Source organism: Macaca fascicularis, chromosome 5 (genome assembly GCF_037993035.2).
Source record: "Macaca fascicularis isolate 582-1 chromosome 5, T2T-MFA8v1.1".
Taxonomy (NCBI): domain Eukaryota; kingdom Metazoa; phylum Chordata; class Mammalia; order Primates; family Cercopithecidae; genus Macaca; species Macaca fascicularis.
The window spans coordinates 40,957,657-40,981,119 of record NC_088379.1 but is presented as its reverse complement, the minus strand read 5'-3'; the positions used below and the strand labels follow the sequence as shown (position 1 = coordinate 40,981,119).

Below are 23,463 nucleotides of genomic sequence, written 5' to 3'. Positions count from 1 at the left end.
TCCCTGAAAACAGTGCTAGGCTCCATTACTGTTTTATTCAGAAGAAAGTAAAATATAGATTAAATTCAGATGATCAAGATGGCTAGGGTATTGATTTTTTTAAAAATCTGGAGAGATTACCTACTGTTCTCCTTGCCTCCCACTTTGCCTTCTCTCCCACTGCCATCAGGGTCCTTGGAGAAGCAGAACTCCATTGCTTCCTATTTTATGGTGAGCTTATAAATTATGCAAAGCTCTCCTCACTTCTTTGCCCTACATTGGTAGGCTGACCACACATTTAACAAAAATGTATCACTTTTATGAAATGGCAAGAGAGGCTTTAACATATAGGACCCTAAACTGGAACAGGAACCCCAGGATAATTATTTCCTTACTCGTCATCAAGTCATGGTTGACTCTAAGTCAAGTCAGAGCATGGAATAGAAATCCTACCTCCAGAAGGCAATGAGTGTTGGCTAATGTGGAAAAATTAATATAATTACAACTTTTATAAATGTATTAATCATCTTTGGACCTGGAATCACAGTGAAATCAAGCAAATCAGAAAGAAGTTCAACCCTTTTACCCAACTATGTGAGCTAGAAAGAAATAAAATAATTTCCCATTTATTCAGTCCACCAGAGTCAGAAAAAAATGTTTAACAGGTAAATTCACCACTGAATTGCACCTGCTTACATGCAAAAAGAGGAAAAAATTCTTGGCAGATGAGGCCAATTTTAATCATTCTGTTTCTGCTAGCAACGGCAGGTAAGTGGCACTGAAGTGCCATAATGCATTAAGAACACACTGAAAGCTCAGACTGGAGAAACAGTCACAAGAGCACAGAATAACCTTCTGACCTCTGATCTTTCATGGGTGGACCCTTGGAAGATTCTTCCGCATCCTGTTGCTTTGCAAATGGAACTGGAAGGAACTGGTTTGGGTTGGATCCAGTGTGTCTAAGGGACATCCCAGTTCTCCTGGCCATCATGTCGTCTTTTCGTGAATCATCCAACTTTCGCTGACCTTTCAGTCCACTGCCACCCCAGGCAGGAGCTATCATCTTCTCCAACTTCTCTTCTGTCCCTGAGGCCTCACCCTCAGAGGCCAGAGGACACGCCCTAGGGCAACATTCAGTCCAGCCAGTCAAAGGCCACTTACTGCTAAAGATATTTTCAGTAGCATCACTCACTGGCGTTAATTCAAGACAGAAGAAGCCAGCATCCCTGGAGGCAGCAGCACACAGAGCAGCTGAGCAGGAAATCTCCCTTTTGAATACTGCGACCCTCTGTCATGCAGCTGGTACTCACACAGGAATAGGGGTCCCTTTCTGGTTTTCATGAGTCCTGAGAATGAAATTTGGCCAGTACTCAGCCACATGCAAAGGCTAAAATTTCTACCCAGAGCGGGCACCAGAAGCAGAACTCTGATCTTGGGATGAGCACACTCTTTTATTCACTTTACTCCACGCTCTATCAGTCGCCAAGTGCAGACTGTGACTTTAAGCTGTGTTTTTGGGAACACGACAGCCACACACAGCAGGGGCAACACACCACGGAGCGGAGCGCAGGCAAGATGCTCACAGTGGCTGGCTGCTCTCCTCTGATCTTCCTGCCTTTGACAGTCTCTCAGAATCTCTTGGAGCGCTTTCCGTTTCTTCTTTGCCATCCTGTGGCAGCTGTTTGGATGTAACTAAAGCCAGAGAGGACAGTTTCACTCCTAGGAAAGAATTCACACCAGAGGCCCTGACCCCACCTGTCCTCCTTCACCTCCCGGGAAGGCAGGAAAAACTGCTCCTCACCTTCCTCTATCCCCCTCGAGCACTCGCCCAGACCGCAGACCCACTCTTCCTGAGACTCCGGCACGGGAGCCAGCCACGAGGCCCTTCTGTAATAGTCACCTTGGCCAGAATTCACTGTTCTGCAGACGATCAAGTAGCATTGGTGGCAAGAGAGGAGAGGAACAAGGGTTACAAAAGAAGACAATGAAAGTCCTTGGGACTGAAAGATTAATAAGAGAAGAATGTGGCTGCTCTCATTCGTAAGGCTGGTTAGTAAGGGTGAGATAATCAGATTGAGATAATGGAATGTGAACTCTGGCTAGGGCCTATGAAGGTCAAACAAGGCTGGCGTGACTTTGTCACCAGAAGACTGAATGATGGGCCTCTCAGGATTCAAGGCCTCGAGGATGTATTTCTTATTAATTTCCTACCCCCTTCTCCCCACCTCAGATCCCCACTATCCTCTGAAACCTCAACTCTTTATTTTGGGTGTTTATAGCCTTCTCTCTTCTATGGTGTCACCCCAAGTCTGGAACCAAAGAAACCCTTCTAAAGGTCATAGGCCACCCATCATTTCCTTTGGATTTCAAGGGCAAGGTATAAAGAAGAATGCTATGAACACTTCCTCCTGCTACGGAGAGCCTCACTTTGCTCGTGCCGCACAGAGGGAATGGAGGTTCCCAGGGCAATCCAGTTTTACACGTGTCCTGTATGTGCTTCCTACCAGCCCACAGAACCAAATCCCTAAAAGAGGGCTTGGGAACTCAAAACTGGGGGGCCTCCAGGGAGGATAAGAACTGGGACAGGCCTATAAGGTGTTCTTCCCTCACACATTTGGATGGCGATTCATCCAAGGAAAGTCTTGACTTACAGAAACTCCCAAAGAGGAGATTTTTAAGACTTCTGATTTATTATATAATTTTAAAAAGTGGGAGAGGAAGGAGACCTTTACTTTTTTAATACGTCTACTTAGATGTCCAAAACGTGAACTCATGATACTAATAACTTTTTCTTCCTCTCTCTAAGGGATAGGAAAGAGAAAGGTTATATGTAACCCCAGGAAACCCTAGTGATATCATTAAAACATTCCATTTAGCTCATTCAGTATTTTCAACTAATAAAATAGTACTGGATGCAGCTGAGGGAAAAAGGGTCATTTGCCAAGATTATTGGCATTCCCAGGCAGCGATTCTGGTGATAACAGAATCAAAATGGATGCCTGCCATTTAACTTCACACACATGTCCCCCCCAGGCGGACCCACTAACCTTACTTCTCTGCTATACACACTCTGTTAAAACTATGTCATCTCTAGGGGTTTGTATAACATACTTCAGCAAACTCTAAAAGCGGCAGCGACTCCCATGCAGCTATCCTTGCACATGTATGGCAAAAAATACCTGCAGTCATTTTGTGGATTAAGCATTTGGTGCCCCTTTAAGCTGGAAGTGGCCGCTGAGACAGGAGACACAGAGCCCGTTTGAATCTTGCTGCCACGACAGATGACTTTTTCTTCATCCTCTCTAGGCCCAGCCTTGCCAATGCTAAGCCGCTTCCATTTCTGCTGATCTATCTCCGTCACTGGCCCAAAGCGCACAAACTTTTGCCTGGGGCTGGAAGCTTTCTTAGAGGCCCTTGCTTTGCGGTTGGCAAAGTCATCATGAATGGCAGTTTCTGCTTTAATTTCTGGGGAAGGCTCAGAAGCACAGATGTGCTGAACATCTCCATCCCTAGTCAAAACCAGAAATACGTTCTAAAAATGTCTAAGTACAAAGCAATAAGATGTTTGGGGGAAAAAAAAAAAAAGCAACTAGAAGTAGTTGGCCCTCCCTATCAGTGAGTTCAGCATCCCACTGACAGGATTCAACCAACCTCAATGGAAATTATTTGGGAGAAAAAAATTCCACAAATTTTCAAAAAGCAAAACTTGAATTTGCCGTGCACTAAGTACTACATTGAATCCACATGAATAAAGTGATGTGAAAGCACTGTGTTAGGTATACATGTATAAGGTATGCTTATGTTAATGTAGCTATTATCAGTAATCTACAGATAATTTAAAGTATATGGGAGGATGTGCACAGGTTATATGCAAATACTATATCATTTCATATAGGGGACTTGAGCCTCTAAGAATTTTGGTATCCAAGGGGAATTCTGGAATCAAGCACAGATACCGAGGGAAGACTATATGAAAAATATTTTTAAGGCTAGAGCAGAACTGCTTTTTCATTAACACTCAAATGAAGAAATGATCATTGTCTTGCCTAGAAATGATCATTACCTTGTCTTTAAGCTTCCACAGCTTTTAAAACATCAATTCTAACATCTCTAACATCATAAATAAGGGCATAAGAAAATCTTAGGTACTGTGGAATAATTAAAATTATTTGAAAGTCAAGTTTAAATTATTTACAGTAAACAAGTCTATCAAAATAAATAACCATTCTTGGAAAGGTGGCTGGGTTAAAAAGAGAATGTTTTCTCTCCATGTGGTTTGTAACTTTTGGTATTAATAAATTCACCTCATGCTGAATATGCTGAGCTCCAGGAGCTCTGTGATGTGAGAGGCACTTTTTCAAGCCATCAAAATAAGAAATGATACAAGGGGTCTGCACGGTGGCTCATGCCTGTAATCTCAGCACTTTGGGAGGCTGATATGGAAGGATCACTTAACCCCTAGGAGCCCTAGGTGTTCAAGACCAGCCTGAGCAACATAGCAAGACCCCATCTCTATTTAAAAAAAAAAATTAATTAATTAAAATTTTGGCCAGGTGCCATGGCTCATGCCTGTAATCCCAAGACTTTCAGAAGCTGAGGTGGGAGGATCCCTTGAGCCCAGGAGTTCAAGATCAGCATGGGCAGCATAGTGAGACCTTGTCTCTACAAAAAATCAAAAGATTGACCAGGCATGGTGGCATGGGCCTGTAGTGCCAGCTACTCAAGAGGCTGAGGCAGAGGACTGCTTGAGCCCAGGAATCGAGGGTACAGTGAGCTGTGATCAAGCCACTGTATTCCAGCCTGGGCAACAGAGCAAGACCCTGACAGAAAAAAAAAAAAAAGACACAAAGATAAGCATTTAATGCCTTCAAAATGAAATACCGTGACTGCTAGGGGGAAACATGACACACCTCGCTTTTCCTGACACTTTGAGTCTCTCCCACGTCTCCAAGTCGGCTTCTGTTATGTTGGAGAGTGTAATGAAGCTCGGGGGCTCACGGTGAGGGGCAAGGCTGCCCTGAATTCTCCGCTGGGCCAGGTCATCCTTGTGACGATCTGGCACCTTCCTGAGTCCTCCTTCCACAGGTTCACTTTCCTGAGCCCTCATGTTACAGGTCACTATCGACTTCATCTCTTCTGTGTGGCCCTGGTTTCTGTCCATTCGATCCAGGCCCCCACACCAATGGAAAAACCAAGTTCAAGGAAGGGGAGCAGACAAAGAGAATGTCAAGCATGGAAACTCACAGGCTGAGGACAGAACAAAATGATGGAAACGCTTTTCCCTTTCTCAAAAATGGAATCAATGGGAGCTGTGATGACTTTCATCTATATCACCCTTATTATAATTCTGAATGAGACAGAGGTTTCTTCCCCTCTTCCAGATGATAGTCTCAACTACAGTTTAGGAAGAGAAGCCATGCCTGCTGAAAGATTACTAATGGTAATGAGATTTTGGTTGGATGGTAATGATGCCCAATTCCCACACTATTCAAGTTACTGTAATGAATTCAGGTTTTCTGATTGAATCCCTTAGCCCTCTTGGAATGTTTTTTACTGCACTAGTAAAATGTTCGTAATGAGCTCTGCATGATCCAAATTCTAGGATTAGTTTGGAGATAGCTGGAACGTTATTCACATATTAAATATCTCAAACCTAAACCCACAGCTGCCAGAAAGTACATCTAAGTCAAATCTGAACATAAAGTTTCAACGTTTAAACTCACCGTCTGCTTCATGGCATTAGTCAGGTTTGGCTAAGGCAAACTTGAAAAGCAGAGGGTATTCTTCTTTACCTGGATTGACAGGGTCAATACCCACTTGTTTCTTGTGTTAATAACCGTTCACCTTTATTGATGCTAAAATTGATATTTTCAATTGTTCTCCTATGAAGTGAACATTATCTGGCTAATGTTGACAAAACTGTGATTTAAACCAAAGCTGTGGCATTTATATATATAAATATTCCATTAAAAGTCTATTTCTAACTAAATATCCTTCTTGAGATAGAACAATCTCAAAAAATACATAAATAGAGCCTATTAATTTTCCCACAAAATATATCATTCAAGCTGGAAAATCAAGAGGTAGTCTTTTGTTACCTCGATGATTTGGCATGCTTGCAGAGCCCACAAAAATAGAAAGGCTACAGAATTTTCTTAGTTTGAGGAAGGAGATCAAGGAATGGCATAGCAAAGAGGCACTAGGGACCTTTTTTTTTTCTTTTTTTTTTTTTTTTAAATAAGTTCTTTGATGCTATCTAGAGAGGTCAAGGGCTGCTTCAGACCCAGAACTGTGTCCACAAACACAGAGTCAGGTGACAACAGACAAATGTAGCTGGAAATATCAGGAATTAAAATTACATGGAAGAGAAAGGAAAAAAGGGAGACACAAAGGTTAGTCCTTTTCCTGACTCAAATTGCTGATTGCCATCAATATGCCTTGATGTTAGTCAGTTATCCAAAAGTCTTTGTTTCACTTGCACAACTGATCCCTCCCACAAGGCCCTCCAAAAATCGTTTGTTACAAGGCCTGCCAACTGCAATGGCAAAGACCAAGGGCCTCCTGAAGCTGTAATGTGTCCTGTAAAGAAATGATGCCAGATTTTCTCTTATCTAATCCCTGTTCTATATCCAGGAATCTCTCATGGGTTTTTGTATCTGGTACTTCCTAAGAAAAATAAAAAAGATCAACTACTCCACTGAGCTCAACAACTCTGCCCAAAGAACGATTTTAATTGTCTAAAGCACAGCCGAAATAATTATATACTAAGTTCAACAGGCTTAAAAAACTCTAAAGTGATGGGCAAAAAGATGACAATTCAATAATGTAGATGCTAACTCTAGCTGATTTTGATATAAGGAAAAATACACGAATGACTAACTCTGCAGGATGAAATTCAGCAAGTGGGCACCCTAAATGAAATCATATCTCCCTCTTAGGACAAAAATCACTGGTCAAATTCCATCTTACTATAATTTTCCTTTCCCCAGTTCACTCCAACATGTATTAAGAGGACGGGGAAAATGTTGGCAGAAGGAAACTGGCCTGAAAACAATTTCTATGACAGAACATATAGAAGTACATTATGAGTTTGAGAAGTGTTTTTGATTGGAAATATCCATTATCATTTGTCTGGGTTATGCTGCTGGTGTGAGAGAAGAAAGAACAAGGCTCATTTTTCTTCCTTCCAACATCTAAACGGAGCCAATAAGAGAGAAGCGCTTTTAGCACTTTTCTGCTTCCTTTGAATGGACTGGAGCAGCTGTGAGAGGTGGCTGTTCTCTGATAGACAATAGTACATGTCTATTTTTGCTAATAATGCCAACTGATGACACCAACACCCATATGTGGTGATGAGTCCTGATTCAGCACATCTACACACTGGAATTCAATGTTTCTTTGGCAAATTCAGCCCTATTTTGGACATGGACACTCTACCGTCTGCCATCTGCATTTAGCGGAGATTGAATACCTAAAGTTCCGCTTCAAAATAAACCCCCATTACAAAGTACATATAATTGAGGGGCTGGAAAGAGGAACTGGAAGGGGTACAATACAAATTGACTTCACTTAATTATGTCCTCTCTCCCTCTCTCTTTCATAGACACACACACATACACACCACGCACACCTTTTATATTCTAGACTTCTTTTTTTTGAGATTCCCTTTGAGAGCTGTTTGCTGCCATCTGATTTCTCTGCCCCTTTCTTTGGATAAGGGCCATAGAGGAGTTGATTTAATGGCACCATTGGCTTGGTTTGGTTCATCCTTGCTCTCCTTGCAGCAAAGTCATCCTTCTCAAGATCAGGCAGTCGACACACAACTTCACCTTCTGCCTCTGAATTGTTGCCATGTTGGTGGGTCAGGAAAGAGTTTTCTTTGCGAAGGACAATATCACGAATAGCTTCTTTGTCTTCACTTAACTGTTTTTGACTGATAGGGGAAAATTAAATGGGACTCCACATGTGATCAGACAAAAAAAAATTAAATCCCCGTCTCTAGACAGACAACTGTGTTGTTAGTGAAAAGTCTTCTCGATATTGTTAGTTCAAATGGCATCTGTTCATTATTTCAGTCCAGAGTTGCAGCATAGTTAGGGTGGGTTTTAAAACCTTGAATTTAGCCAGACACTAGCAATACTAAAAATTCATTTAATTTTCAGGGCTTCCATCAGCAATAGAAAAGCAGGATCCTAAATGGCTCTGAAAGGGACAGTGCAGATTCTTTGCATGAACTTGGGGAAAAATGGGAAGCTTTTTGTTACTGTTCTTTTTTCTTTAGCACATTAGTACCCAGTAGACACTTAATTTGTTTTTGACTGACAGGGCAGAAAATTGAGCCACCAAGAAACTGATTTGGGGGAAAACAAATGAATGCAGCTGTGTGACACCACACCTAGAATGTGTAACAGATTACAAAATGTAAGGAATTCTTTCTTCAGGGCTGAGCTAACCTGAAACATCTGGGATAGTTTACGACCACTCATAGGATGGTCTTAAACTATTCCATTCCCGTGGTCCTCCACTGCCAGGAAGCTTATCGTACCCTGCACCTTTCCATCAGCAACCCTTTCTTCCCTCTTCCATCCTCCTGTCTCTCCATCTCCCAACTCTTCTTTTTCTTTTTTTCAAGAGACAGGGTCTTGTTCTGTCACCCAGGCTGGAATGCAGCAGTGCAATCAGAGCTCTCATACCCTAATTTAGGAGCAGATCTTCTGCTTGAACCCCTGAAGTCCAAGAGCAACATTCTTTCCACTTTTGGACAAACCAAACAGTCCTGGGCTCCAACCTCCCCAAGCTTGGGCAGATTTTTTGGAATAAAATATTCATGTTTATGCAAATGGCCCTGCCAATTTGCGATGCCAATTTGAGCAGGGAGAATCTGGTCCCTTGTGCATCTTGTGAACCCAGCCAGGCTGCAAATTCCCTTGGGTGTTTATTTTTAGGCTAAATGCCCAGTGTGGCAAGACTCATTTCAAAGGATCTCAATTTAGATATGTGGACTTAAAAAAATAGATAAAAAAAAAGAGGGTGAAGAAAGTTTTCATACCATTGGCTATCTGAAGACACTCCCCACCCACTTGAAAAATTGTCACAGTGACTGATTTTCCACTAATTGCTTGAGTCTTTTAAGTTCAGAGCTTCAAGGCAGATTCATGGAGAGCAAAACATAATGATACAAGTTTTGAGCTGGCCCTGTTGGCCTTGAAATAATAAATAATATGTATAAGGTAGATATGTAGGATTGTATTCACAGGCATCTAGGTATCAAAATATTTAAATGACTTTTATAATGTGCTTTTTTTTTTTTCTTTGAAGGACCTTAAGAGCAGTCTTTTGTGAAACTTGGGTCTGTTTTACTTTATTTTTCAATAACTACAACTCTTAGTAGCTAGAACATTCCAGATACACTAATTTTCATGACAACCCTGCAAAATAGGAATTATGATGCCCCCTTTGCAGAACAGAATATTAAGGTCTCTAATTCAAGCCATCTGAACTCAGGTAAATTAATTGAAGTATACTCAAGAGGCAGGCCCAGGCTGTCTGGATTTATATTCATGAGGAGGTTTGGCACTTTTATTTCATCCAAGTCACTCATAGATGAGTAGCTTTGGGAAGAAGGAGTTGCTTTGGGGGCACAGCTCACTGTTTCATGTGGAAGGAATACAGCACAATGTGAAATGAGAAATGCCAAGCCCTGCCTCCAACTGGCGATCCTGCACAGCCTTACCTAAAGAAAGGCAGGCTAGCTATCTTGGTAGGAGAGATTATGGGTCCAAAGCAGGTGAGGGAGAAGAAAAGCTCTTGTCTCAACGTTTCTGAGGCTTACATATTTCAAAATGAATGAGATAATGATTTAAACTAAGGAAGAGCTGGCGTTTTCTTTCACCCAGTTTTACTTGGCAATGCATAAGCAACCAGCTTAGATTGGTAGCTAGTGTGTTCCAATGAAGGAAACTCTGCTCTCCAAAAAAGCCTCTTAGTCCCCCTGGGAATGTTCTGGGTGACACTGGAAACCTCCCTGTTCACCCCATCTCCAATCAGGGCAGCTGTTTGGTCAGTGCACAAGTAATTGCGGTTTTTGCCTTTAAAAATGGCAAACCCACAATTACTTGTGCACCACCCTAATACATCCAGAGTCACAAAGGTTCGTGCAAGTTACGTGCCTGGCTGGTCCCCGATACCCGAGGATCTGTTCAGCAGCCATGGTGAACCGGCATCTGGTAAGGAGGACTGTAGAGGAATCCATGTCTGGCACTTAGCTGCATCTGCTCTTCCTCTAAAGATTTCTAAAATGTCTATTGTTCCTCGGAGGTTTTTTTACACCCCCCACCCTGCCCCCCGCCTAGTTTTCCCCTCTGTAATTAATTACTACGTGGTTGAGAAGATCCACAGACTAGCAGAAAGCAAGCACTGAGTGCTGAAACATATGAAAACAATTAGAAAAGAAGTACAATCACATGAAACCTATAATTCAGTTCAAAAAAAAGTTTACTTCTCCAGTGGGAAACACCAAGTAAAAGAACTCAAATCTCTATGGCATTTTAATTCAGGGGAAGTGCATCTTGGTTCTTATTTTATCCTCTTAAAAACAGAAATCTTGGCTTCTTTGGCAGACTCTGATATTTGGGGGATAATTAAGTTAGCGCAACCATAAAATAAAATAGAAGAAAAAGTAATTTATATACTTCTTCCCTTCAGTGGAAACTCTAATAAATATTAAACTCCACACATTTATTAAGAAGTCCTACTTTCCGTCTCTTGATGCTAAGATACTGCTAATATATTGTTTGACAGGAAGCTTGGGACTTCTAGGTTTTTGACCTCATGTGAAAATGAAATAACATGCGCCTTTGCTCCCGTTTGTATATTGTCTTAAAGATAATACGAGTCTCGCTCTGTTGCCCAGGCTGGAGTGCAGTGATGCGATCTCGGCTCACTGCAACCTCTGCCTCCCGGGTTCAAGCAATTTTCTTGCCTCAGCCTCCAAAGTAGCTGGGATTACAGGCAAATGCCACCATGCCTGGCTAATTTCTTGTATTTTTAGTAGAGACAGGGTTTCACTATGTTGGCCAGGCTGGTCTCGAACTCCTGACCTCAAGTGATCTGCCCACCTCAGCCTCCCAAAATGCTGGGATTACAGGTTTGGGCCACCGCACCCAGCCTAGCAAGGTGTTTAAGAATACTTGGGAAACAAGCAAACAAAAAACAGTCTACAAAAGAAAGCTTTGTTGTTCATCTATATGCTCCTCCCCTCGGATATGGCTCTATTATCTCATTCATCTCTACAAACATTTCTCAGCTGAGAAATGGGCCACAACAAGTGGTCCTCTTGTTGGGTGCAGAGACGTGCTGGCCAGAATTCATCTGGATGTCAAAGACAGAACACTGAGATTAAAATGCCTTGAGAGGTATCAGTGTTTTTCAATGATTTAAATTCCTATTTTTCAGACACCAAGAGTCCTTTTCTTCTTCATGATACTTCATTCCAGTTAAGCTACTTTCTGCCACATTAAAAGCAGGATCCCAAATGTGGATAAACTTAGAATGACTCTCAACTCTTGTGGCATGCAAAAAAGTAAGTGACAAAGACGTAGACATGCCAGGCTGGTGGCATGCTATGTGTAAAACCTTTATGAGGGAGCTGGCTGGCAGCTGAAAAATCTGCCTAACAAATGAATTCTGGGTGTTTGGAGCAGCTGTGTTGTGTTGCTATTGGGAACATTCTCTGAGAATATGCATAATTATCCAGAGCCCAATTTTAAATGCTAAGTCAGAAGATCTGAGGCAATGACATTAACTGACCTGCAAATTTCTGCATATGAGAGCTAACTTGAATGAAATAGGTTAAAATTAAGCCAGATAACAGGAAACGTGAATGGAAGTGAAATAAACAAAGATAATATATATTCATTAGAATTACATTTTTAAACTATGATTTGATGTTTGTACAGCGAATGGGAATTGTCATAAAAGAGTTCAAAGTTTTTAATAAAATAAACGTCCCAGTTACTGAAGTGGCACAGTACGTGTATGGACTTCCCAGTCTTTGCCCCACTTCTCTTCTCTACATGACCATTATTCCTGAGTGTGCTGAATTAGTTTAACGCAGCTCCCCCTCTTCTCCCCCTGCTATTTTAGATACTCTAAGGATGATGGTATCCTTGGTAAACACTAGCTTAAAGACTTTACACATGTGATATAAACGAAAAATGTGTGTCAGAGACAGGAAGATTAAAATTTCACGTAAGTTCATATTCTTATCTGTATCACTTATTACCTACTACTATGTCCTTAAAGGCAGAAGTGGGAGAGGTCTGAAAAATGGTACCTAGTGAGGAGATATTATTCCCCTCACTATTATTATTTTTGTCTTCTCAGCATCTAGTCCGGTCTCTGGTACATGGGATATGGGATGCTCAAGGGATGCAGAAAAAAAATGTGTCTGATAAGGTCTCTGTATCAAAACTTTAAAAAATCTGGATTTTTAAAAAAGATTTTATTATATTACTCTTTATTATTTAATAAACTCAGAGAGCTTTTTGTAACATAAGCACAATTTTATGTTAGAATATTCTAGAAGCACATACATGTTTAGAATATGCATGATTATCTGTAATATACCACACACAAGGAGGAAGTATATCCTTAGTTTTTTTTTTTTTTTAATACAAAGGTACTCTAGAATTAAATTTATGTAACTCAACACTGGATATTTTAATTAAGACCTGGACCACATAAAAAACCACATGTGGAGTCGTACAGAGAAACAGAAAATGTGTGAGAGGAAGATGTGGTGCTGTGGTCAGAGCATCCGAATCTGGTCACCAGGTTGGTAGTGACCACCTTTGCAAGTCACTATCAATGATCCTCAGCTCACACTTCTGGAAGATGGGTATATCAGCCACCTCTTAGACCAGCCTGGCCAACATGGTGAAACCCTGTCTCTACTAAAAATCCAAGAATTAGCCAGACGTGGTGGTACACGCTTGTAATCCCAGCTACTTGGGAGGCTGAGGCACGAGAATTGCTTGAACCTGGAAGCAGAGGTTGCAGTGAGCCAAGATCGCACCACTGCACTCCAGTTTGGGTGACAGAGTGAGACTCTATCTCAAAAAAAAAAAAAAAAAAAAAATTAAACAGCAAGTGGCAAAGGAATTTCAACTGTCAAATTATTATGAATGTCGATTTGTAAAATACATTTTGGCTGCATTATTATTTGTTAGGATCATTGTGGTTATTTTATAAAAAAAATTAACCAGCTTCTCAAAACATTACAGAAGAGTGTAGAACTATAGTTTTCCTTGGCTCTGATTGCTGAAGGTCTCCATCTCACATGTAATATGAAGCTATCAGGACTGGATACTAGTACCTTTGTTAAAATTAAAGAGAAGTAATTACTCCATTCTTTGTTTTTGAATCAACATGCTTTAGAAACTAAGGAGTCAAATAAACCCAATTCTACTTAGTACTCTCTTGGGACAAGGAAAGTAAGTGGATTTTTGTAAGGCAGCCACTCTCTAAAGAGAGTGTTCCCCATTTCAAAGAAACAGACTATTTTTCTAGTGATGTGTAAAGTAAGATATGAGCCATTTAGGAGTAGCGTGAAAATTAACAAGCCACAAACAATAGAAAAATACAATGTTATTGCTAGGTAAATCCTGCAGCCCACACATGCCTGACCACAAATACATGACGAAGACAAGGTCTACACCCAGCAGTGAGGAGCTCACTCTTCACATTCATTTAAAATACCCAGGAGGTACTTAGCAGAGACATGCCTGAAGGCAAAGACTATCGTCTATGTGCTCAGAGGAGGGAACAGTGATGCAATAGGAAAAGCGGGAAGTGGAAAAATAAGATGAAAACTCCAACTCTCTAGACGGATTCCAAACCCCCAGGCATGCAGAAAGCCAGTCAGGCCAGCCTTCAGCCCAGAGCTGACCTGGCAAAGCGCTGTGCTGCTGGCATGACCTTGATTCCAGCTTGCTCTAGCCTTTTGCGCTTTTGGATCTCAACAGCATCTTTTTCTTCAGACTTGGGAGCTGGGGCCACCACAGCCCCGTCTGAAGAAGGGTGCTCCTTACCACTGCCGTCGGGTAATTCACACCCACCATTGGAAGGCTTCCAACCAGGATTCATTTGGCCAGCTGGGTCGTCTTCACCAGCAGACCCCACTTCACTCCCCTCTTCCTCTATCGTTTCAGGAAAGCTAGTGAGTTGGATGATACGGTTTACCAAACTAACAGACTGGGCTGGGAGCAGACCCCATGTCATCTCCCCGCTATTCTGACATTACTTTCCCTTTAGAAAAGGAAGTCATAGCAGACAATATAATGTGATAATGTGAAGAAAATTCAAGGCAACCATTTAATTTATACAATGCATCATACCCACAACACTGAGAGTTATCCCAGACTTGATAATGAAAAGCAAAAACCTTTTCTGCTGGAAACGTAAAATTCATTAGTTTGTTCAGCAAATTAAAAATTGTAGTAAAATCTTTATTCAATGGAAAATAATAGTACAGATGGACTATTAGACAAGTTTATTTTATTGTAAGATTCTTGAAGGCAGGGACTCTGCCTTATTTGTTATTGGGTCCCCAATGCCTATCATATAGTAGATGCTCAATAAATACTTGCTGTATAAATGAATAAATAAATAAATACAAAAGCATAATCAGAGATTAAGGAAAACACTGTTTCTCTAAAGAGATGAGAAATCCATTTATTATGACTATTTCTATATGTGATTGTGAACCATATTCCATGTATCACATATTTGAGCTTATATCAGATTAATTTAAGCCTAAATTTTTAAAATATCTTTTTGCATAAAGATAGGAATCTTTCTATGCCTAATCTGACAGGATTGGGAGTCAAGCAGTCTCTGCAGAAGGACACGGATGACAGATTTGCTCTCAATGTCCTATCAACAGAATTGGTTTCAGAAATCTGCTTATTTAGACAAGCAGTTGCTGAGTACCTACTGTGTGCCAGGCACGGTTCTAGGCGCATTCACGAAGTTTCTATTTTCTCCTGATAAGCTGTCTCCAAAGATCTGTCCCACCCACTTCCATCTGTAATCTTCCATCAAAGTTCTGATTGGTGATTTAACCTGATTCCAGGAGCTGCAGTTCCCAAACCACTAATGCCCAAGTCAGGAAGAGGGCAGCGGCGCTCAGGCCTTACCTGAAGGGCCTCTCCCCACCCAGAGGGGAGGTAGCGGTACTCCAGCTCTTGCGGTATTCCTCGCGCTCTGCTTTCTTCTTTCTCAGAGGCGCGGGGACGTAGGCCGTCTGATTGCTTTTGTTCGGGAGGTACTGGTTAAAAGGCACTACTGATTTCGGCTCACCATGGGAAGTCCGCCGTGCAGACATGTCATCCTTCTTCACATCTGGCAGCTTCCGATGAGGCAAGTCGGATTCAGAGTCACTTCCTCTCCCTGGGGAAAACAGGATGGGTGCTGAGAAAGTGTGTTAGGCTAGCAGAAAGTTCCCAATGTTAAGCATGCATTAGGGATGTGGTTCAATGTGTGGGTTCTGAGGATTCCTTCTTAAATCATTCACTTAACAAATCTAAAGGATCCATGTAGATTACTCCACTGTGGGAAAAGAAGGAAAAAAATCAGGGAAAAAACCCGACAAGGGCAAAATTTAAAAATACAGACATAAGCCTAACTGTATCTGAGAATTACAATTAGCAACACATCTGCAATAGGATTATATGCCTCCTGAGATTCTGCTACTCTCAAAAGAAGAAAACAGAAATTAACCAATGAAGTTTTCACTGAGCCCCTGCTGCATGTCTTACACTATGCTAGATACTCCAGCAAATAGAAATTATGAAGCTTTTTGTCTTTGAGGCATCTTTAACCAACCCATAACATACCTAGAGAACTTAAGTTACAATCAAGAAGCACAGATGTAGAAGAACAACAGAAACTCAGAAAAGTGATCAATTTGGATTATACCAAGGGTTTGGCTTCCAGGAAATGGCTCAAGTTGTTCCTCTGCATGGGAGTGCTTCCTGGTTCCCACAGCTGGAGGCAATCTGTTCTTCCTGTGAACCCTATGACCCCATGATCTTGTCTTTTCTTCTGGCACATTACACTTTCTACCTTGTACTTTGAGAATAAGGGCTTTATAGTTTTTGTAGTTATTATGCCATTGCCTTTGTACACAGTGGGCATCCTTAGATTATCTGATGAATAAATGAGTTGGTTTGGCTTAGAGTGTTTTAGACAACACAAAGGAATTCAACATTCCCAACATCGGCCACTTGTTGGACAAAAGCCCCAATAATTATATGGTATTCTTGTTTCCTGAGTCTCATCTTATTAGATTTCTAGGATCTATTAGAATGAAGCCATCATTCCAACAAACACTACCATATAAGTAGCCACTGTTTCAATGCTGGTTGAAAACAATTAATCAATGAGAGCATTACAAGATTATTCAACTATGTTGGTAACAAATAAAATATATACCTATTTACCCTTAAGAAAAGAGCCTTAAACTAAGAGCCAGGAGATGTAGCAGCCTGGCAGAGAAGGTTGGTGTTAAGTCAGAGCCACTTCCTTTTGAGTTCTGCTGCTCATTAGCCATGAGACTTTACATATGTTACATCAGCATTTTAAGCCTCAGTTTCCCAATTTATAAAACAAGGATAATAATATACCTGCTTCATAGCTGTTGGAAGAACCAGATACATATAAAACTATTGGTACAGTGCTTGGGGCAGACTAAGTGCTTAACAAATGCTGGCTACTCTTTAGGTCATAATAGTTCTGGATCTGTTAGAAATGAGCTGGGGCTCCTAGGGTTGTCTCTAACACACTTGACTGTCTTTTTCTGTAAAACAGGAATAAAATGATTTGCCCTGGAGGTTAAATGATATAATGGCTTTTAAAAGACTGTAAAAGTTAAAGGCATTGACCATAAACAAGTTGTTCATTGTTGCAGATGAAATATTCAGTTTATGAATTATTCATGCCACATGCTTTCAGTCCTCCTTCTGAAGTTTTGACCATTTCACTACTTATTAGTACAGTATTTGACTCATAATTTAGCTCCTTTCCACCCGGTCTTTAAACAAGAATATCTGTCTCAGTATCATAATGAAATGTTTAGAGCTCCCTGTGAATTGCTTTACAAACAAACACTAAGACTACCTTACCTTGCTAAACTTTTGAATTTGTTCCCCCATTTGATACTATCCCCATTTTATAAAGGTGGGAACAGAGGCTCAGGGATACCTTAGGAACCTCTGCTGCAGGGCTGATTAGTGACAGTTGTGAAACTCTACTTTCTGTTCTCTTGACTTCCAAAGTTCTTTCCTCTGTGACACACCTGTCTTGGGAAAATGTCCTCTGATAAAAGTGTACTGATTACAAGAAGTGCTGCACTTTGTTGAACAAATAAAGCAAATGATTCTTCAATCAACTATGAAAGCTTAGTGATGGATTAGAGTTATCTCAGGTCCCTCAATTCTAAAATCCTATAATCTATGAATCCTATTTGTGTATAGTATCTATACACACACATATATAGATACAGATACCTATTTATATTATCTATAATATACTGAGTGAAAGTCTCCAAATATGTTGTCTAACAACATAAGCAAATAATTTTTCCCCCCAATTATTCTTTGGTGAATGTCTAAGACACTTCAAGAAATGTTAGCCTTGCAAATGCTCCAGGACAGGGTAGCTCAGTTGAAAGAAGTATAGGTTTATGGATTTAGAGGCCAGGGTCTGAAATTTCAGCTCTACCACCTACTAGCTGTGTGACCCTGGGACACTTAAATCTTCTATACTTCAGGGTCCTCATGGGATACATGGAGGTGATAATACAAGTAATCACATGTTGTCACAAGAATTAAATGAGATGACATAAAGCACCTAGGAGGTGGCCGGCCCGGTATACCCTTGGGAAATGTCAGAGTCTTCTTATCTAAGGCTGACACCTCAAAAGTTTTGACTTCACTTCTCCCTGTGAACATGGAAATTTACTAAGGTGGCTTCTCCATTGATTTCCAGGGTTAGGAGAATGTAATCTAGCATGAGATGATGATGTTGGGTTTTTTTTTTTTTTTTTTTTTGAGACGGAGTTTTGAGTTTCACTCTTGTTATCCAGGCTGGAGCGTAATGGTGTGATCTTGGCTCACTGCAACCTCTACCTCCCAGGTTCAAGTGATTCTCCTGTCTCAGCCTCCTGAGTAGCTGGAATTACAGGCGGCCACCACCATGCACAGCTAACTTTTTGTATTTTTAGTAGAGATAGAGTTTCACCATGTTGGCCAGGCTGGTCTTGAACTCCTGACCTCAGGTGATCCGCTCACCTTGGCCTCCTGAAGTGCTGGGATTACAGGCATGAGCCACTGCGCCCAGCCAGTGATTTTTTTTTTTTTTTTAAATCCAAGTCTGATTCTTCCTTTCCATGAGTCTACACTTCTCTCTCAGTTACTGGAGGTTTTTTTGTTTTTTTTTTTGTTTTTTTTTTTTAACGTATCTTTGCCATACACACCCCCAACCCTTCGCTTTTTAATCTTCCTCTAGCACTTTGATTTCTCTCATTACTTGTTTCCCTTCCTCAGCACATCTTTGATATGAAACATTAGACTGTTTATTTAACCTAATGCATCATATTTACAAAATATGTTCTTAATTTTGAAAACATCTGGGTAGGGGGTTTTGTTATTTCCTTTTCAATGAAGCCCATTAAGTGGACTCAGAAGAGATGCTATTAATCCTGGGGGAGAAATTGGGCACCTGTCTAGCAAGACAGATTTGTTGAATCAACCCTGGGATCTACAGCATCCTACCAGGTAGCTCTGTGTCCAAACCACAGAATCATGATGCCTCTCATGAGTATGGCCCTTGATTATCTTTATTGAATGGATTAATGGGAATGGATAATAATAAAATGAAAGATGTCTATATTGGCCCAACATAGAGTTGAAGAATTTCATGGTATGATATTCCCCAATTGATTGTGAGTCCTAGGAAATAAATTCTCAAGATTTAAAAAAACAAGTTTTTTTCAAGTTTGGAAGTGTTTATTAGGACCAGCAATCTTCTTAATTAGCATCATTTAAAAACATACCATAAACTCTTATGAAACCCAACATCTATTTGGCTAAAATTATACTACATTTTAAACAGCAGATTAATAAATGCGTTGTTTTTCTTTAAGAATCTCATTAGGTCTTGATTAGTTTACAAGAACATAAGCCTTAAGGTATTGGGTTGATTGGTAAAATCTGTGTATAAGAAGCTCTTTCATGGATGGTGTTTTGTGAAGCTCTAATTTCATGTTTTTTGGATGGAGAAAACATTCATAAAAACACTCTAGCTTATCAATTTTAATTGCTGCAAACTAAATTGTACTTCACACATATTAGTATATTATTAGCAATCACCCTTCAAGATGTGATTCGTTTAAACTTTGAACACCCCAAAGCTGGTAATGATAAACGATCTACCTTACCAGTTAAGAAAAAAACAGGATAAAGAAAATGCAATAACTTAAAACAACTAATCAAAATAATATGGATGAAATCATTTGTTTGGTTAAGGTATGCTTCAGAAAAGTAAATCTACTCTTTGGTTATGTTAAAGCTCACTTAGATCGTGAATTTGGTATTTAACTTCTAATAGTGTGGGGGGCACTTAAGATGATATATAACATTTTAGAAATGCTTTGCCAGAGGTTCACAATGCATCCTGGAATTCTTTAGGAGTCACATACTATGTGGCCCCGAGGTTAAACTATTTGCTGGAAAGTTTAAGTCCTAAACAAAAGCATTAGTTGCAGTCATTCCAGAATAAAACATCTATTAGGCAAAGAGAAAGAAGTGTGGGTAAATTAAGCTTAAAAGCATAGATTTTGCATTCACACTTCTTAAAGCTAACATTGTTATACTTCTTTCTGACAGTGATTTTTTTGTAATTTGTAAATGTTGAGATGATTACTTAACTTCTCAAAGGCTCATCAGTGAAGTAAGAATAAGTAGTGTCTCACAGCTCTGTGGAAGTGTTGACTGAGATGCTGAGTGAGTATCTCTAAAATCTCAGCTGAGGACTAAATGAGATACTGTGTACCAAGGAATTAACTTAGATCCTGGACACATTAAATAGTCAAGTATTTTCGTAACAGAATTTTATAGCTGGAAGGGATCTTTTAGCTACAAAATATAATTCTGATCTCAGAGTAGGCTTAAGATATATTAGCTAGATATAGTAGCATCAACCAAGCAATACATTAAAAAAGGAAACAATTTAAAAATTTCCCACCAGCCCTCATGATTTTCTGCAAGTTTCTATATGTAGAATATGTAGAACCAAACCATCTTTCCTTCTAAAAGTACAAAGGTACAAGATAAGTAAGACAAACAGCTTCTGAAAAATAGGCATTATGTTTATATCAAGTTACATGATTACACATTTTTGTAAAGAAAAATGATCATTTCTTCCAAGTGATATAAAACCCACAGGGTTTAAATCAATCCCAGCTTCAGAACAAGCAGGCAGCCTGGGTTGTGCACTATACATTAACGGCCACCTGCATCGTGCTAGCTATACCAGTCAGGTATCATAAGCATCAAACAGATTGCCAAAAACCATGCCAATTAAAGTTGCACAATCCCAGGCTTCAGAACTTTCCAAAGTGTGTGCAGTTCATTTCCAGTTTACTGGAAGTTGATCCATTTTCACTTATATAGTGTGGTATTCACTCAAACATTTCCCTTCCTCATGCCCAGAGTATATAAACCTCCAACACACTTTATGAGCTAATGGTCTGCACAGTGTCTTGATTCACTGAGACCAAGGGAGGAATGAGGTAACACATTTTCCAATAGAAGATATGCTCACTGAGGCAGTGCTCAAATAAACTCTTGGCAAAGCCAACCAAAATTCTAAGGACCATGAAAAACAACATTCAAAGACTTCTTTTTTTCTGCCAGTTTAGAGAATTACTAAGTTCCAGCAAGGTGAATATGGAGCCTGCTTTCCCAGTGCCCATCCCTCTGCCAGCCGCAGTGCAGCCCCTGCAAATGTTTAATTCCAAGATGGACAGTTTATTAAGACTCCAACCTACCATCGCTGCTTCCCCTGAGGACTACATCTGGTGAAGGCGTCTGCCGAGAGCGGGAGCCAAAGGAATCCAGGCTGTCGAAGGAATCATCTCTGCCGTGGCGAGGAGGAGAGAGGGAGTCGCTGCGCTCGGAATCCCAGCAGTCGATGTAGCCACTGTCTCGGATACTGCGTTTAGGACTCTCAATGTCATCAGTCTCCTGTTCAAAAAGAAAATGAAAGGGTTACAGACATAATTCTAGCCTACACTATCAGGAAGATGGGTCTCCAGTGGTCTCCAAGAAAAACCCCTGAATATCACATCAGAATGGAAAGGTTGTGGCAACCAGTTACAGGATCAATCATCATCGAAAAGTCATCACTCTGTTCCTCGAGCCTCCTTCGCTGCAACTTTCCCAATCAGAAAATCATGCACAACGTTTTTTTTTAAATCCCCAAATAACTCATATTCCCTAGGTTTAAAAAAAAAAAAAAAAGTAGAGAAAGAATGAGAAGAAAGGATCACAAAGTTTGGATTCACAACAGTACAATGATAGTCCAAAACAAAAACAAAAAACCAAAACCTTAACCTTGACTTGTCTTTCGGAATCCATAACTGCATGTCTGTCCTGGGGATGAGCCCCTGGTTTAGCTGTACAACTTTTGCTCCTGTTTATGCTATCTGGCAAATACAGGCAGCATTTGTCTTTGCTGCAGAATCAGTTGTGTAAAATCTTTGAGCAGCACGCATTCATCTCCTGCTACCTTGGAGGGAAATTCCTGCTCTGAAAGGGAGCTGTCTTTCTGAGGCAAAAAGTTAAAAAAAAAAAAAAAAAAAGCAATGAAAAATATGCAAAACGCTTTTCCTGATGCCTCAGAAGAATCCAGGCATGCTCTCGCTCTCGGCCAGCTCTTGGCGCTGGGGGAGCTGAAAGCACTTGTGGCTGACCCACATGTTCAGAGCAGGGAGAACAATGGCTGTCTTTGACAGCCTGTGATTATAAATTCTTTCCAGCACAAGCAGCACATACTAAAACACTGAAACTCCAGCAGAAGAAAGGTCAGTCAAAGCCATCCTCACCCTCGTATTATAATAAAGGCCTTGTTCCCGCCAGTGTCTTAGCATTAATTACAATAGTCCAGGCTGACTAAAACAAAAATAACTCTGGTCACTCAAAGATAAACCTCAATTTAATATCGTCCAGACTGTCGCTTAAAATTAGGACTGTGGATAACACTGGCAGAGAGGCATGTTCTCATCCGCAAAGACTGGAATGCCACACTGTAGATTTCCTGGGATGCTCGCGAAAGTCCCCTCCGCATTCCCAATAGAAAGGAAAAATAAATATTCTTCATGTTAGCAGTTTTGGAAACTCGTCTAAACTGTCTAGGATGCCCACGGGAGCCAATGCCTTTGCAGGAAGTGCCTTTGCTGGCTGCTTCTATCAATTATATCCAGAGCCTCTGACATACTCCGCAGCAGGAGGCCCTTTCGGGGGGACAGAGTGGCTGTAATTTACAAGACACACACAGCTTTGCATCAAGAGAAGGGAGTGGGCAAGAGGACAAGGGCAGGACTGAGAGGAGCACCCTGCAGCCTCCAGACTGAGGACTGATTGGTGCCCTGAAGAATAGGTTGTCAAATGGCCTGGGTGAGTAGAGCCAGCATGACCTTCCAGAGGAAGGCAGAAATTCCAGTTATGGAAATTAAGGTAGCTTACTCTTAGGTCAAAAGTTAACCAGAACTTGAACAAAAGCCAGGCCTGACTAGCTGGAAAAGGAAGAACTCATGACTCACTGAAAATTATAGACCCAAATTGGATATGGTTTCATATTTAACTTCTTTGGAAACGCAAGTAATCATCTTGGATTATTTACCTACTGAGAATAGGCCAAATGGCTAAAAAACAAAGGTCACTTTTATTGATCACTTATTATGTGTCTGTGGCTATACTTGATGCTTTTTGCATGTTATGTTATTTAATCCTCACAACCACTCATCCTACAACATGGTTAGCATTATCCCTATTTTACAGAAGAGAAAAATAAGAATCAGAGAGGTTAAGTAACTTGACTGAGATCACATAGTCAGTGGCAAAGCTGTGATTCCAACCCACAACTCTGTCTCCAAATCCCAAATGGTATACCTGAAAATATTTGATCATCTTCGATACAGTTACAGTTCCAGGATCAGCATCTTCTCTACTACTAGACACTTACTGCCTCCTTATTCTGTAGATGATGCTAACCTGGATTATGTTCCTCAGCTAAATGCTATTATGACTGGATCACAAAACTATAAATACAGTTGTGTGTTGCTGAATGACAGGGATATGTCATTAGGAGATTTCACTGTTGTGCAAACATCATAGTGTGTACTCACGCAAACCTAGATGGCCG

At 40.6% G+C, this 23,463-nt stretch overlaps 1 protein-coding gene across 50 annotated transcripts in view; it reads right to left on the bottom strand.

The window, feature by feature from the left end:
• LIMCH1 (LIM and calponin homology domains 1) overlaps window positions 1–23,463 on the bottom strand; it is a 343,072-nt gene that overhangs the window by 65,151 nt on the left and 254,458 nt on the right. For 38 of the 50 annotated variants that reach the window (XM_074039671.1, XM_074039672.1, XM_005554772.4 and 35 more), the window contains 2 exons: window positions 21,089–21,284; window positions 15,177–15,429 (listed from right to left, as the gene is read on the bottom strand). In XM_074039671.1, coding sequence (XP_073895772.1) covers window positions 15,177–15,429; window positions 21,089–21,284 — 449 coding nt within the window. Of the gene's footprint in view, window positions 1–839; window positions 1,101–1,562; window positions 1,672–1,780; window positions 1,900–3,158; window positions 3,489–4,889; window positions 5,133–7,609; window positions 7,913–13,927; window positions 14,195–15,176; window positions 15,430–21,088; window positions 21,285–21,653; window positions 21,851–23,463 lie in introns of those variants that run through there. The other 12 variants (XM_065544947.1, XM_065544943.1, XM_065544944.1 and 9 more) reach the window with 2 other exon arrangements.